General features: G+C 48.6%; 1 protein-coding gene across 2 annotated transcripts in view; it reads left to right on the top strand.

Moving 5' to 3' along the window:
* Positions 1-17312, top strand: part of LHFPL4 (LHFPL tetraspan subfamily member 4) — a 661308-nt gene that overhangs the window by 527097 nt on the left and 116899 nt on the right. For both annotated transcript variants that reach the window (XM_069643240.1, XM_069643239.1), the window contains exon 2: positions 10281-10517. In XM_069643240.1, the coding sequence (XP_069499341.1) occupies positions 10281-10517 (237 nt within the window). The remainder of the gene's footprint in view (positions 1-10280; positions 10518-17312) is intronic.

Below are 17312 nucleotides of genomic sequence, written 5' to 3'. Positions count from 1 at the left end.
CATACTTCACTACCAGAATCACATGAGTTAAACATAAAGGTTCTTGAGTATTATTCGTATTGGCATAATTAAAGCATAGCCATCTCTGGGCACTAACACACCACCTGATGTGGCCACTGAGCTTGGTCATCACTTTGCCTGTTACCGTGGCCGTGCCAAGTGGCCACTTTGACCAGGACACACCCACCTCACTTTATATGTGGCCACTAGACCTAGGTCATGTCATTTGGAAATACACTGCCACACCACCGAATGGAGCCACTTCTGAATGCCCACCTGATGTCACGGGGTATGGCCACCACTTTGCCAGTGGCCATAGGTAACAAATGGCCACTTTGACCAGGAAACTCCCATCTCACTTTGTGTCTGGCCACTTTGCCCGGGCCATGCTATTTAGCAGTACACTGCCACACCACCCAATGTGGCCACTGCTATATACCACTTGGACAGGTGGCCACTTTGTCTGGGCACCGCCAAGCCACTGAAGGTTCTTACTGGAAATGGCCTGTGGCCTTGACAGTTGCCGCTTTACCAGGCGAATGGCCTTTGGCCTTGCTCCAAGCACCACCATGAGAGGTGGCATATTGTGGCTCTGCCATGGTGTCGTCAGACCACAGTCTGTGGAATGGAAGTGGTGGTTTGGGGAGGAGGCAACAGGAAAGAGGAACTAGAGAATAGAATGTGTCCCACAAGACCCTCAAAGTGGCATCTGGGCAGGGCCAGCGGGCATGCCCATTGCTCAGTTAGCCTGGGCCATAGTCCTTGGCTATGCGCTAGGCACCAACATAGCACTGGTCATGCTCTGTCCCCCCGCCCAGGGGCCATTGTGGGCCCATGCACCACCACTACTCCCTCGGACCAAGTTCATGCCCCCAGACTGGCTGCTTCAAGCAGGGCAAGAGCTGGGACGAACACCTGGACTGGGTTTGGGGTCTCTATTTGACCCCTCTGGCCCACCACACCTTCATAGTGTGGGGGCAGAAAGGCTGCAGAGTGCTTCTTTTTTAAGGCTTTTTCACCATAGCATCTGTAGGCCAAATGGTGGCTGTAAAGATGTTCCTGGCTCCAGACCAATCAGAATGACTGTCTTTAAACTAGTCAATCTGGTTGCCTTCTATTGATTTCCATGGAATCTAATGATTTTAAACATTGTTACGATTAGGGCCTTGGAAGGCAAAGCAAAAACATATGTGGCCTTTGTGGATTTAGTACAGGCTTTTGATCGCGTAGATAGGTGTAGGTTATCGAGGAAGTTACCTGCTTGGAGCCGGGCCAGTTTGAATCAAGGGAAGCTCTAAAAAACACCTTTTTTGCATGGCTCAATATAAAAGTGGCTCCTAACTGTGTCAGACCTCAGGACCTAAGGGTCCTTCGGAGAACTCAGATTGAGAACTGGTGCAGCTCAGATAACACGGATTGTATTGTGGTGGGATGTGGCTCCAAAAGGTTACCTTTGTTTCTGCACAGGATTATTAATGTGAAGCATCTATCACTGCATTCCAAGCTGAACATTGTTTTGAATTGATCTGTCATATTTAGTTGTTTTGCCAATTTATCTAGCATTTGCTTAGGGCTTTTGTCACAGATTTGTCAGGGATTCCATTTATGTTTTATGTTGTTTAATTTCTGTGTTGTTTGTTTGTATGCGCCATCATGCCTTCGGGTCCATTCGTGTCTAAATTCAATACACAATCAAAAAATAGAAAAAAGACTGGCTACAAGGAAAAACGCCCACATTTTCTGTCAATAGTTTTTGCCTGATTAGTCATCATTAAGGTTCTGCTGCATAAGAGTTCCTCAGATGGGGTTTCTATACTGCTTGTGAGTGTACGCACACACACACACATGACTTGTTCTACACTCGCCAACCCACGTAAAGCAAGTTGGTTGAAGAGGTAATTTATCTTGAAATATTCCTCCAATCTACGTAATTGACGCTGCAGCCCAACCGCAGTTTGGTCCAAAAATACTAAGTCATCAGCGTATAAAAGTCTTCTGAAGAGCCTGCCTCCCAATTCTGGCGGGAAACTCCTTGCCTGACTTAGTGTGTTTCCCAAATCTGACAAAAAAAGATTTAAAAGTGTGGGGGCCAATGGGCAGCCCTGTTTCAGTCCTTTGGAGGGTAAGTATCTCTTTTGATAAGAGCCCATCCATATTCAGTCTTACTCCAAGACTTGTACCTCTATGGAGTGCTTTCAGACACTCCAATTGGGACCCTTAAAATAAAATATCTCAGCTGGTTATGCTCTCATAGTCCTAAATGGTCATGTCTCAGCTTATGACGTTCTCATTGACCACTAAATTGATTAACCTCTCGTTCAGTGAAGGCAGTGTCCCGCTCACGTTAACGGAAGCGTGTATCACGCCCTTACTGAAAAAGAGCAACCTGGACCCATCGATAGCCAAAATCTGTCGATCTATAACAAACTTGCCCTTTCTACGGAAAAAAATCATGGAACGTGTGACATATATCCAGTTCCAGGAATTGAAAGCAATGATATCCTGGGCTCGTGGCAGTCGGGCTACAGAGTCAGACACGGCACTGAGAATGCTGTGCTGGATCTCAAGTCCAACCTCATCAGCATTGTGGACAGAGGTCAACCAACCCTACCCATGCTTCTGGATCTCTCGGCGGCCCTTGATCTGGTCACCCACTCCTTGTTGGTGACCGGATTAAGGGACCAGCCTACTTGCTCCAGCCTGCCGCGCAGTGGATTACCTTCCTTATGGGGCCCCGGAATACTAGTGTAGCAACAGATGAAGCCAGCTCTTCCCCAGCAGCCATGACCTGTGATATCCAGCAGCGTTCATGTATCGCCCCCTCAATATTTAACCTTTGCATTACGCCCCGGCTCAGCCTCCTAGATTACCTGGGTGTGCAATATACCAACTACGCTGATGACACCCAGGTCGTCCTCCAGCTGTCAGGTGTTTACCCTCAGGATTCCCTTGCCCTCAATACCATCTTTGAGGCCATCTAGGCGTGGATAGCATCTAACTTGCTTGCCCTCAACAGGGATAAGACATAGCTCTTGATCGTCTCATCAGGGCTAAGACTGAAAAACATTCACTCCCGAGTACGAGAGCTTCATTATTGCTGGCAGTAGAATCACAGTGGCCAAGAGCGTAAAGAGTCTGGGCGTCGTCTTTGACTTCGAGCTCAGGATGAGACTAAAGGTCGCACATATTCGGACCACGTGCGGTTACATCACCAAACTGCTCAACCACATAGGCCCTTACATTTCCATCAGCAGTAGGTCCCTACTAGCGACTGCACTGGACTGCACTGGACTACTGCAACACCTTTCTGCTTGGTATGTCCCAAGCCAACATCTAAGCACTCCAAGTCACCCAAAACGGTTCTGTTCATGCAATTCATGGTCTCTTTCGACGAGACCACATAACCAACGCCAGGAGGGACCTTCACTGGCTCCCCATGAAGCATAGAATTACACACAAGCTCCTTACCTTTGCCTCCAAATGTTGGAACAACACGGCTCCCAAATATCTCACAGACCGCATAAAGCAAGCCGACCAAGACATAACGTACGGTCTCGGCACCAGTTCAAGCTAATGCAACCCAGGTTTAAATTAGTCAGATTTGGCAGCACTAGCTTCGACGTCCAGGCACCCCCAGTGAGGAATAGTCTTCCACTGCGACTTAGAACAGCAAGAGTTCTAAGAAAATAACAAAGACCCACATATTCAACCTTAAACCAGGCCGCCTCAATGTCATTTAGCGAACCGCACCCCCGCCCCCTCGACTTTGAATCTGCTGCCCCATCTTGTCTATGTTTTTCGTGTGCCCTGTTGCCCATGGGCATGTGGCACGGTAAAGAATTTAAGGAAAATAAATCCTGTCTCTGCTGGTGACACTCTCATAGAGTCCTAGGCCGACATGTCTCAGTTGGTGAAGTTTGTGAATAAGGAACTTCCAGCGGATTCAGAATTTGTGCTCTTTCATCATGTCGTGGCAACTTACTGACAGTATAATAACATTGTTAAAAAAAAAACAGGCTTACTTATGATTTATTAATTTCCTATCACTTCATCTAATGCTCCTCCGGTTCCATGGCATTTCAGCGTGGGATGTTTTTTCCAGGGTTTTTTACCGTGATTCTTTTAACAAAACAACCAATCACATTTTTTAAACATTATTTTTGGGGGGTTCCACCCAACCCCCCATTCCCTTTAATTATTTATGTATTCACAAACACCCACACCGCATGTATATATTTTTCTAACCCCCCCCCTAAAAAATTCTATGGGTTTTTTCATTCAAAAATTTGCAGTGAAATACCCTGCAAAAAAAAAAAATTGTGCAATGAAAGGACATCGAACGTTCCAAAATCCTAGATTATTTGTAATAATGTTGCTGTTGCAGCTCAGTTGTCATGTTATAATATCAGTCATTAATAACCCATATTTATTTGTATTTGTACATCCCTAATGTGCAACATGTTGCAAGTTATCCAGATATTCTCATCAGGTTCTCTGTAGCGAAGCTTTTACTGGGAGCCTCCTTCGCTCTGTCTTGGAGAACAAAGAGAGAAAAATGCTTTGCTTTCCAAGATTTCCACCACTAGACCACTGTAGAGCTGCAACGTAAGAATACTGTATACTCTCTGGATTAGAGATGTTTGTTCATCTCTGATCAGCAGAGCCAAAAAAGACACATTAAGCAACTCACATCCACCTGAATAAGAAAAATAATGCAGGTGCTCCTCATCAGTACCGACATCTCATCGAAAGAGAAATGACAATGCCGTGGAGAACAAGGCTGATGCTTCTCCTGGTTCACAAATCTATCCAGGGTAAGGCACCACCGCATCTATCCTCCTCTATGCAACTCTACAAGCCTTCTCTTAATCTCTGCTCTGCTTCCTCGACTACCCTTGTGGCACCTCGCCCTCCCTGGGCTTCCTCTCGCTCCCGCTCTTTTGCTCTTCCTGCTCCACTTGCATGGAATTATCTTCCCCTGGACATCCGACAAACAGTCCCCACGATTTGCTCAAAACCAAACTAAAAGCCTAACTCCTCGCCTCTGACTTACCCTCTTAACCTACTTCTCATATTTCTTTGAGCTAACATTAATCCCTCGCTTCTAACTGGCCTCTGTCTCTCACATCCATCATGGGCCATCATGGTCACATCCCTAACACAGCTGCCGTTCCACCTACCTGCACTTAAAAATCTATTAAGTTCATTCGTCATGCATAATACACCACTGTTTCTGTGCCTCGGGAGGATAGCTCAGAGGCAACGTGCTCGCCTTGGAAGCAAGACCACGCAGAGCAACACAGGTACGATCCCCGGGGTCCTCACTTAGAAACCTCTGGGTATTAAGCATGTTATAAATAACCTATCATATCACTGGGCAGAGTCGCAGTTTGTAATGTCCCTTTTCTCTATTTTGTATGGCCGATCCTTTAAGACTCTGTGCCCGCTCTTAGTCTGCCTATCTTTCTCTCTGTTATCCCAACGCCTTTGCCATTTCCACTTGATTTTCCATTTAACCAGTTCCTTGGTTTCCACCACACTGCTTGGGATTTCAAGAACTGTTTGATCTCTTTTTGGTGCTTCATGCGCTGCTTTTTCCAATAGCCTCTTTGCTAGAATTCCACTGTGAGTGGGTATCCATGCCGGTGGCAGCACATCCCTCCCATGCCTGTCTATACAATGCACGCCCCTTCACTTTATCTAGTACTAGCTGGTGTACCCGTGCTTTGCACGGTAAATCCTCCTTCAGTCCTAGTTTGAAGTTTATTCAATTAACTAAACCAATGCTTCTTTGTAGAGAATATTGCTAGTCTTTCTGGTAGGAGCTGGTGCAAACAAATTGTCTTTGTTTCCAACTCTGGAGCAAGCCCCATGAATCGGACCATCAGAAAAGCATGAATCACGTAAATCGATTCCAGGTACTTGGAGTTGGAGCGTTGAGATTGTGCAGCACCATTATTGGTGTCTGGATGTACTGCAGAGGCATCAGCTACCTCAACATAAGTGCTGTACGTGTAGGGCTGAAGCATGTAAGCTTGAAGTGCTGTACGCGTACGCGTACGCGTATGCGTACGTGTACGGTTGAAGCATGTAAGCTTCGTACTGTTGAGATGGCATGCATTCATCAATTTCTATGGGAAATTAAGTTTCTGTAATTTTCATGAGAGATTTGCCACGATGTGACAAACAATGGGCCTCATTACAAGTTTGGCGGTAGCCTTGCCAGTAAAACCGGCAGGCTGCTGCCAAATTTGAAAAGAATTCCGGCACCCATGAATGGCAATTACCGGGTCATTACGGCCCCACCGGACCCGGTAATTGCCCATTCGCTGGTGCCGGAAAATATTATTCCCCATGGGACTCAATGGGAATGGGGAAGCCGGATGCACCGGCACCATTCGTGAATGGTGCCGGTGCATCCGAAATGCTCTGCTCGCGGGTGCCGATACACCCGTCACGCCAGTCCTGGCGGCAGGAAAGCACTCGCGAGCAGAACTCGTAGTTTGCCGGTCTGATAACTACGGTACCGGCAAGCTTACCGGTACTGTAGTTACCAGACTGCCAAAATTGTAATGAGGCCCAATGTCATTGCAGACAGTATTGAAGAGACGTGCACCGTTTCCTGTCTCCCGAATTACTACAAAAGCACCGTATTGTGTCACCCACATGACTTCAAAAGTGAGTGCTGCTATTGTCAGCTAGAATGCTGATAGTGTGGAAAGTTTAGGAACAATGAACTAATGAAGGTTTCATGAACTGCTGAACTTTAGGAACAAGTAACGTAGAACTAGGGCAGAACTATAGCACGAAGAGCCAGGGGTAAGCATGGCAGACCTCTTAAAAAAGAATACATTACAATGCCTACACCATGGAAGCTGCCCACATGCCACGTTGCAGGTGTGTAGCATGTTGGGAAGTATGCTGAACATTTAGAACAGACACACACATATCCAAGCATTGTAGGCCGCAAAAATCAGACAAAGGTATATTTAATACTTTTTACACTGTCTACACCATGGAACCTACCCACATGCCAAATTTCAGGCTTGTAGCATGTTGGGAAGTATGCCAAACATTTCGAACAGACACACAAACATAGCCACAAATTTCCCTTTTTTATAATGCTCACATTTGTCTCAAGTTCCTGAATCCAAGATATATTTTAAGATTAGTCAGGATTTTTTTCCCCCAATATTCCTTTTCTTGATAGGTCTCCCACTGTCATCTTCGTCAGCTCCTTGGTGTGTTTTGTAGCGCTTTCTGTCAGGTTTCACAACACCTGAGATCCAAGTGTACCAAACGCCATCACTATTATTGTGGTTTCAACGAAATGCTAGAAATAACCCCTTCACCTTAAACGAGAGAGTAGAATAGGCCATTTCAATATTCACAAATCACACATGCTACAGCACTACCTAGTAGACATATTTGGAAGATCACCCCACTTCAGAGCCACAGAGCAATGTATTCTGGGTATGCAAATTAGTCAGACAACTTACAATGTAGTTCCATGTGAGATCGTTGTCACTGTTTGTCACAAGATGGTGATCTCTCGGTTTGAGTCCCGTTTGCTTCCTCTATGCATAGTGTGCCATGCCTTCCCAGCTAGGTTCATGTTTCACAAATCCCACACCTAGATATAGGCAGGGCTTTAAGTGGAGTAAGAAATTGAGGCGGGTCCTCATTTGGGGGCGTGGCTAGTGGGATAGGCGTGGCCTTAAAAACTTACACAAACCATAGTAAGGTATGCAAACATTTTATATATTTGTATGTGTACCTTCCTATGGTTTGTGCACTTTTCAAGCCATCTTTCATAAACATTGAAATATGTAGCATATTTCTATGTTTATAAAAGATGGCTTGAAAAGTATATAAACCATAGCAAGGTAAGCACACAAATGATAGCATTTATATATTTGTGTGTGTTCCTTATGGTTTGTGTACTTTCCAAGCCATCTTTGTTAAACATTTCTATGTTTATAAAAGATGGCTTAAAAAGTGCACAATTCAAGCCATCTTTTATAAAGCTTTCCTGAAGGACAAAGCCTGAGGCGTCTTTATCCGTAGGCAAAGCAAAAGATAGCTTGAATTGTTCACTTTTCAAGCCATCGTTTATAAACCTCGAAATATGTCGAGGAGTCCCCAGGTTCGCCGAGTGTTAAAGACGCCTCAGTGACCTGGGAAAACAAAGGCACAGTAACTTCCTCTAGTAACCCCATATGCGAGGGGTCACCAGAGGAAGTTACAGTGACTGACAGAAGTGCCAACCAGCTACAGCGATGCTGTGGCTGGCCAACACTTCTGTCAGTTTGCTTGGCCTAATGGCAGGCGCATTTCCCGTTGCGGCTGCGGCCGCAACGGGATAATGCATACCGCCAATGTTGTGGTGGGACTGGGGGCCCCGGCAGGGCCCCGGCTCAACCCCACTTTTGGGAGACTGCCGGGGCTGGCCGACTTAAAGCACTGGATCCAGGAGCAATTTTGGGTTTGATTTATTAGTGTATCCATTGTGCTGCCCACACTTCGGCCCCAGCCCGCCGGCTCTGCTCATAGGGTTCAGTGAGTCTGGAGCAGCCTCGGTGTGTACGTGGCTGCCTGCTCCGATGCTGTCTGCAGAAAGTCTGGCCTTTTTAGTGGAAGCTTTGTCTTCAGCAGGATTTTGGCGCGTGGTCCCGATAGGCAACCACTGTGTAAAAGGTCCCTTGTTCTTCTTGTGATAAAACAGTACTAGAGCCGGTGAGGTAGTGAGGAGCAGCAAGGGGGGGGCGCCAACGTCAAACCAAAATAAAGTGCTGGCTGCCGTTCCCCGTCAGCACACCGTGCTTAGCAATAGCAACACACGTGTTAATCTGCTAACAGTCTTGCAAACTACTATCTGTGCTGGCACGAGAGCTCAGTGAATTGGGCGCCTGCGGGTGACAAGCCCAGTCAGATCTTTATGTAGGGAGGCACAAGGGTTACCTTTCAGCTGGTGTTAGAGTAACAACTAGATTATGATAGAAAAGAGACAATTCACTTTGTGTGGCAAGTGCACATATGTTTGTCAATGTTAATGTTATTAACCAATTCGTTATCATTATTATTTTCACTAACCATGTTGCTCTTTGTCTCTCTCTCTCTCTCTCTCTCTCTCTCTCTCTCTCTCTCTCTCTCTCTCTATCTCTCTCTATCTCTCTTTCTCTCTCTTTCTCTCTCTTTCTCTCTCTTTCTCTCTCTCTCTCTCTCTCTCTCTCCCTCTCTCAACACACTCTCGCTGTCTATTTCCCTGTCTCTTTCTTTCTCTGTCTCTCTCTCTCTCTCTTTCAATCTCCTTCTCCTTCTCTCTCTGTATCTCTATCTCTCTCACTTTCTATCTCTCCCTATCTTTCTCTCTTTCTATCTCCCTCTTTCTCTCTCTGTGTCTCTTTCTTTCTCTCTCTACCTTTCCTTTTCTCTCTCTCTATCTTCCTGTCTCTTTCTCTGTCTCGTTCTCTGTCTCCTTCTCTCTATGTCTCTCTCTTTCTCTCTCTCACTTTCTATATGTCCCTTTCTTTTTCTCTTTCTATCTCCCTCTTTCTCTCTCTGTCTCTCTCTCACTCTCTCTCTCACTCTCTATCTCTCCCTCTCTTTCTCTCTCTCTCGTTCTCTCTTTGTGTCTTTCTCTCTCCCCTTCTCTCTCTGTGTCTCGCTTTCTCTCTTTCTATCACTGTCTCTTTCTCTGTCTCGTTCTCTCTCTCTCGCTTTCTATATTTCCCTCTTTTTCTCTTTCTATCTCCCTCTTTCTCTCTGTCCCGTTCTCTCTGTCTCTCTCTTGCTCTCTCTATTTCTCTTTTTCTATCGCTCTCTATCTATTTCTCTCTCTGTCCCTCTTTCACTGTCTCTCTCACTCTCTATATCTCCCTCGCTTTCTCTTTCTATCTCTCTCTTTCTATCTCTCTGTCTCTTTCTCTCTTTGTCTCTTTCTCTCTACCCCTTCTCTCTCTGTCTCCTTCTCTCTATATTTCTCTCTTTCTATCTCTCTCCCTCTATTCTTCTCACGCTCGGCTTCCTTTGTTTCCTCCTTTGCCTCCTTCCACCTACCTCTGGTCGTATGGTCCTCTCTGTCCCTCTCTCCCTTTCTCTCTCTATTTCTCTCTTTCTATCTCTCTCCATCTATGCTCCCACCCTTTCGTCCTCTGCTTCCTTTGTTTCCTCCTTTGCCTCCTTCTACCTACCTATGGTCCTCTGGTCCTTTGGTCCTCTGGTCCTCTGGTCCTATGGTCCTCTCCCACCTACCTCCTCCATGGCGCTTCCATTTGCAGCTCTCTGCCTGGTGCTCGGCTGTATGATCTTCCCGGACGGCTGGGACGCGGAGACCATCCGCGACATGTGCGGGGACAAGACGGGCAAGTACGCGCTGGGCGACTGCTCGGTCCGCTGGGCCTACATCTTGGCCATCATCGGAATCCTCAACGCGCTCATCCTCTCCTTCCTGGCCTTCGTCCTGGGCAACCGGCAGAACGACCTACTCCTGGAGGAGCTCAAGGCGGAAAACAAGGGTAAGCTCTGTGTATGGGCCTTCATACAAGGAGGCCCCCATATTTATTTGGCCTCTTACCATCAATTTCCAAATGATCTGGATAAATACTTTCCAGGTGGGCACCCGATTTAGGGTGCAGGAGTGCAGGGAGATCCTTAGCACATCAGGAGCCGCTGTGGACTTTGCACACATGAGAGTGCGGCAAGACGCGTCCTACACACTAGCCTCTGTCGCCAGCCATGGCCTATCGGCTGCCCTCGCTCAGCCTCTTTTGCGAGCAAGATATCGCTAAGCCATCCTCATATTGGTTCATTTCCACAGTGATATCCAGATCTTGCTTAGACAATTTCTCTCCATCATGGCGCCCAGCGACTCCTGACCTCTGCGTTCATACCGTTCACTTCCCCATCAATGATGCGCCGAGTTCTCCCACACACATCCCATTCATCAATCGACGCGCAGATATTGTATTTGTGACTGCGTAAATTGGCCATTATCACAAACCGTGGTCGGTTTGCCAACCTCAATTTGATCAATGCACCGTCATATCTAGGAAGATCTCATGGATGGGTTATCTTACAAAAGCTTCTTAATATGAACTGAGTGTAAGTTCAGAATGGTACAAGGGCGGACAACCGGGGAACTAGGTTTGGGCACATTTTACAAGCTCAACAACCTCTGCTTAGAGAGGGCTTTTCTAATAATGATATCAGGTGTTCAGATAGTGCGTCATACCAGATTCCTCCAGCTTCCAAGCACTGTAAAAAAAAGATACTGTTATTACTGAATTTACGAGCACTCAGTGTATCAACTTTGGAAGGATTATGGGAGTCAGCGCAGCCAGAAATTCAATCTTGCAAAGTGCAGTTTTGCCCCAGGACAGAAGGAAGCGCTTAATCTGAGAGCTTTCCGTCCAGACACTATAAAGTGCTTTCTATCAGAGGATCACGGCCACACACACACTTCTCCTGAAAATAGTGGGTGATGACATCAGAAAAGTGTTGTTATATTCCAAGGACTAACGTCCATGCCCGGGAATTGAGGTTGGTTTTAAGTTCATTAGATGTGTGTCGCAAATCGCCTGTTCTAGAGTTGTGTAGTCCTGTTAGTAAGCAGGTGCACTTACACAATCTGGACAAAGCTCCATGGATTTCTATTGGTGGACCAGGATTTACTGTTACAATAGCACGCCGCTGGGGAGCACGCGTGAGGACACCCCGGCGGCCCACCTTGGCGGCTTGGCTTCCTAATATCGCTGCATGAAGGACACGCTTGCATTTTAGGAGGACTTCTGGCAAAGCTGCAGTAATTACACCTTTCGGGCCTTGCAAAGGCACTGAGTGGAAACTCCTAGAGCGGGAATGGACATCTCTATCCGTGGTCTTCCAATATAATATGGCCTCTTGTGCCCCTGCCATTTGGGGGCCTAGAGTCCGAGATCCCAGTGGGGTTGTGGTGAAATGCAGGATTGGGGCCTTACTGTACCCCGCAGGAGTGGCACCGCCATGCTATTTGTCCTCAGGGGAATGTGGCCTGATATTCTGGGGTCCCCCATATAAAGCTGAGACAAGGGTGCCACTCATGCCCCACTCTTTGTAGTGGGGGGCCGCTTTTTGACACTCGGCTGTACTTTTTGTGACCATTTATATTTATAGCTTAGCGAGTGGGTTTGTTATGTGACTAGAATTGGTTCCTTGCATTTAATTATGTGCTGCTTAGATAGTTATGAATTTTATTGTAAATAGATATTCTTATTTTGCAAGTACAGTTTGAAAGGTATGTGTGTAGTCCTTCATATACTTCTACATTTATGAAATAATGCAATGCTCCTTCTCGGAAGGTCCATCCACTCGGTTCTTATCAGTCAGAGTCAGCTGCACGCTCTTCATTGTGGTTCTAATCGTCCATGCCACTGGGTGCCATCATCAGTGTCATAGGCCCCCCCACCCCCCAGGGTGGCCACGCAGATCCCATAGGTACTGGTCTGGGCCATGCCAGGGTTGCCTACAGTGCCATCTTTGAGTGCACGGCCGAGAACGCCGTGTTGGCCCCCTCTCTTCTCGTCCTGGCCACTCTCACTCTCCTGCTTCAAGGGCAGAGCTGTGCTGCTCGCATCCATCCCTCATGGCTACATCCTCATGCTGACCACGCCCACGTCTTCTCGTTTTCCTCTTTCTCTAGTGCATTGCACTCTGCTGTCTCTAACTGTCTCTGTGTGTCTGCAGTCCAATCTTGGGTGCTGTCCCATTTCCTTCGTCTTAATCCCTCACAAACGGAGGTTCTTTTCTTCCCTGCTAGCTGAATCCCCCCTCACACCTCCCCCTCTTTCCTCCCTGCCCCTCTTTCCCCCTTCTGGCCGTAACCTGGGTGTCATTTGTGACCCCTCCCTCTTGCTTCCCCTGCCCCTCCTGACGCTATGCTCTCTTCAGCATCCGGGGCGTGCCCCTCTGTAGCTCTCCTTTCACGCTTCGAAGCTTCTTCTGGTCTGTTTCCTGAGTAAGGCTCTGCTATTCCTCTTGGCCCCCCTGACTCCCACCGTACCCCTCTTCGGTCTGTGCATAACTCATCCGCTCGTCTTCTTCATTCCCTCCCTCCTCCTTCTTCTATCTCTTCCTCTCTGTGTGACGTGTCTCTTCTTCCCTTTACATCTTGTCGTCTCTTCCATTTTCTCTCTATTTTCAAGTGTATCCATGGTGTCGCCCCTCTCTACCTCTCTTCATTAATTGCTCACTACTGCCCTGCACGTGCTTTACGCCCCCAGCACTGATTCCTCATTTCTGTCCCCAGAACCCTCTGCGTTCTTCACGTTGTCGGTCCTTCGCATTGCTTGCCCCAAAGCTTTGGGACTCTCTCCCTCTTCTCTTCCTTCTGCTACCTTTCTCCGTATCTTTCAAACTATTCTGAAGACCTTTCAAAGAAGGTAGCAGGCGCTCCTCTCCAGAAAGAACATGGCATGACAACCTCTTCTGAGACGAGAGTTTGCAGCACACGCTTTTTGCTCACTGTACCTTTCACAGATGGGAAATATCCATTTGCACATCAGTCTTTGTCCCGCCCACATGGGCAGTCCAGCACCGAAATGCTACGGCAATTCCTCTCTGAACAAGAGAGACCACCTGCAACCCCATACACCCCAAGTCCCTTGCAAATATTTCAAAGAAGGTAGCAGGCGCTCCTCTCCAGAAAGAACATGGCATGATAACCTGTGGGCGGGGCAAAGACTGATATGCAAATGGATATTTCCCATCTGTGAAAGGTACAGTGAGCAAAAAGCGTGTGCTGCAAACTCCCATCTCAGAACAGGCTATCATGCCATGTTCTTTCTGGAGAGGAGCGCCTGCTACCTTTTTTGACATATTCTGAAGACCTACCTATTATCCCAACTTCCCAGTTAACTGCTATCTATGTTTACACTGTATTTTCCTGAATGTAATGCTCATTTCTTTTCTTCTGTTGAGCGCTTTGGCACAAAGCTCTATGCAAACAAATCCAAATCCCCAGCTCCAGCTGCTAACGAGGCTGACCACTATCCTGCCCCCATCACTCACTCAATGGCGTCCTTAGAGGCTGACCACTATCCTGCCCCCATCACTCACTCAATGGCGTCCTTAGAGGCTGACCACTATCCTGCCCCCATCACTCACTCAATGGCGTCCTTAGAGGCTGACCACTATCCTGCCCCCATCACTCACTCAATGGCGTCCTTAGAGGCTGACCACTATCCTGCCCCCATCACTCACTCAATGGCGTCCTTAGAGGCTGACCACTATCCTGCCCCCATCACTCACTCAATGGCGTCCTTAGAGGCTGACCACTATCCTGCCCCCATCACTCACTCAATGGCGTCCTTAGAGGCTGACCACTATCCTGCCCCATCACTCACTCAATGGCGTCCTTAGAGGCTGACCACTATCCTGCTCCATCACTCACTCAATGGCCTCCTTAGAGGCTGACCACTATCCTGCCCCCATCACTCACTCAGCTAATGCATTGCTATGGCGTCCTTAGGGCCGGTCACTATCTGCCCCCATCACTCACTCAATGGCGTCCTTAGAGGCTGACCACTATCCTGCCCCCATCACTCACTCAATGGCGTCCTTAGAGGCGGACCACTATCCTGCCCCATCACTCACTCAATGGCGTCCTTAGAGGCTGACCACTATCCTGCTCCATCACTCACTCAATGGCCTCCTTAGAGGCTGACCACTATCCTGCCCCCATCACTCACTCAGCTAATGCATTGCTATGGCGTCCTTAGGGCCGGTCACTATCTGCCCCCATCACTCACTCAATGGCGTCCTTAGAGGCTGACCACTATCCTGCCCCCATCACTCACTCAATGGCATCCTTAGAGGCTGACCACTATCCTGCCCCATCACTCACTCAATGGCGTCCTTAGAGGCTGACCACTATCCTGCCCCATCACTCACTCAATGGCGTCCTTAGAGGCTGACCACTATCCTGCCCCATCACTCACTCAATGGCATCCTTAGAGGCTGACCACTATCCTGCCCCCATCACTCACTCAATGGCGTCCTTAGAGGCTGACCACTATCCTGCCCCCATCACTCACTCAATGGCGTCCTTAGAGGCTGACCACTATCCTGCCCCATCACTCACTCAATGGCATCCTTAGAGGCTGACCACTATCCTGCCCCATCACTCACTCAATGGCGTCCTTAGAGGCTGACCACTATCCTGCCCCCATCACTCACTCAATGGCGTCCTTAGAGGCTGACCACTATCCTGCCCCCATCACTCACTCAATGGCGTCCTTAGAGGCTGACCACTATCCTGCCCCATCACTCACTCAATGGCGTCCTTAGAGGCTGACCACTATCCTGCCCCCATCACTCACTCAATGGCGTCCTTAGAGGCTGACCACTATCCTGCCCCATCACTCACTCAATGGCGTCCTTAGAGGCTGACCACTATCCTGCCCCATCACTCACTCAATGGCATCCTTAGAGGCTGGCCACTATCCTGCCCCCATCACTCACTCAATGGCGTCCTTAGAGGCTGACCACTATCCTGCCCCATCACTCACTCAATGGCATCCTTAGAGGCTGACCACTATCCTGCCCCATCACTCACTCAATGGCATCCTTAGAGGCTGACCACTATCCTGCCCCCATCACTCACTCAATGGCCTCCTTAGAGGCTGGCCACTATCTTGCCCCATCACTCACTCAATGGCGTCCTTAGAGGCTGGCCACTATCTTGCCCCCATCACTCACTCAGCTACTGCATTGCTATGGCATCCTTAGGGCCGGTCACTATCTGCCCCCATCACTCACTCAGCTACTGCATTGCTATGGCGTCCTTAGAGGCTGACCACTATCCTGCCCCCATCACTCACTCAGCTACTGCATTGCTATGGCGTCCTTAGAGGCTGGCCCCTATCTGCCCCCATCACTCACTCAGCTACTGCATTGCTATGTCGTCCTTAGAGGCTGACCACTATCCTGCCCCCATCACTCACTCAGCTACTGCATTGCTATGTCGTCCTTAGAGGCTGGCCACTATCTTGCCCCCATCACTCACTCAGCTACTGCATTGCTATGGCGGCCTTAGAGGCTGACCACAATCCTGCCCCCATCACTCACTCAGCTACTGCTTTGCTATGGCGTCCTTAGGGCCGGTCACTATCTGCCCCCATCACTCACTCAGCTACTTCATTGCTATGGCATCCTTAGAGGCCGACCACTATCCTGCCCCCATCACTCACTCAGCTACTGCATTGCTATGGCATCCTTAGAGGCTGACCACCATCCTGCCCCCATCACTCACTCAGCTACTGCATTGCTATGGCGGCCTTAGAGGCTGGCCACTATCCTGCCCCCATCACTCACTTAGCTACTGCATTGCTATGGCGTCCTTAGAGGCTGACCACTATCCTGCCCCCATCACTCACTCAGCTACTGCATTGCTATGGCGGCCTTAGAGGCTGGCCACTATCTTGCCCATCACTCACTCAGCTACTGCATTGCTATGGCGTCCTTAGAGGCTGACCACTATCCTGCCTCCATCACTCACTCAGCTACTGCATTGCTATGGCGGCCTTAGAGGCTGACCACTATCTTGCCCCCATCACTCACTCAGCTACTGCATTGCTATGGCATCCTTAGAGGCCGACCACTATCCTGCCCCCATCACTCACTCAGCTACTGCATTGCTATGGCATCCTTAGAGGCTGACCACTATCCTGCCCCCATCACTCACTCAGCTTCTACATTGCTATGGCATCCTTAGGGCCGGTCACTATCTGCTCCCATCACTCACTCAGCTACTGCATTGCTATGGCGGCCTTAGAGGCTGACCACTATCCTGCCCCCATCACTCACTCAGCTACTGCATTGCTATGGCGTCCTTAGAGGCTGATTACTATCCTGCCCCCATCACTCACTCCGTTACTGCATTGCTATGGCATCCTTAGAGGCCGACCACTATCCTGCCCCCATCACTCACTCAGCTACTGCATTGCTATGGCGTCCTTAGAGGCTGACCACTATCCTGCCCCATCACTCACTCAGCTACTGCATTGCTATGGCGTCCTTAGAGGCTGACCACTATCCTGTCCCCATCACTCACTCAGCTACTGCATTGCTATGGCGTCCTTGGAGGCTGACCACTATCCTGCCCCCATCACTCACTCAGCTACTGCATTGCTATTGCGTCCTTAGAGGCTGGCCACTGTCTTGCCCCATCACTCACTCAGCCACTGCATTGTTGTGGCGTCCTTAGAGGCTGACCACTATCCTGCCTCCATCACTCACTCAGCTACTGCATTGCTATGGCGGCCTTAGAGGCTGAC

Source organism: Ambystoma mexicanum, chromosome 2p (assembly GCF_040938575.1).
Source record: "Ambystoma mexicanum isolate Mex_15411 chromosome 2p, UKY_AmexF1_1, whole genome shotgun sequence".
In the NCBI taxonomy this organism is placed as follows: Eukaryota; Metazoa; Chordata; class Amphibia; order Caudata; family Ambystomatidae; genus Ambystoma; species Ambystoma mexicanum.
Note: the sequence above shows the minus strand (reverse complement) of the source record. Positions and strands in the feature narration are given on the sequence as shown.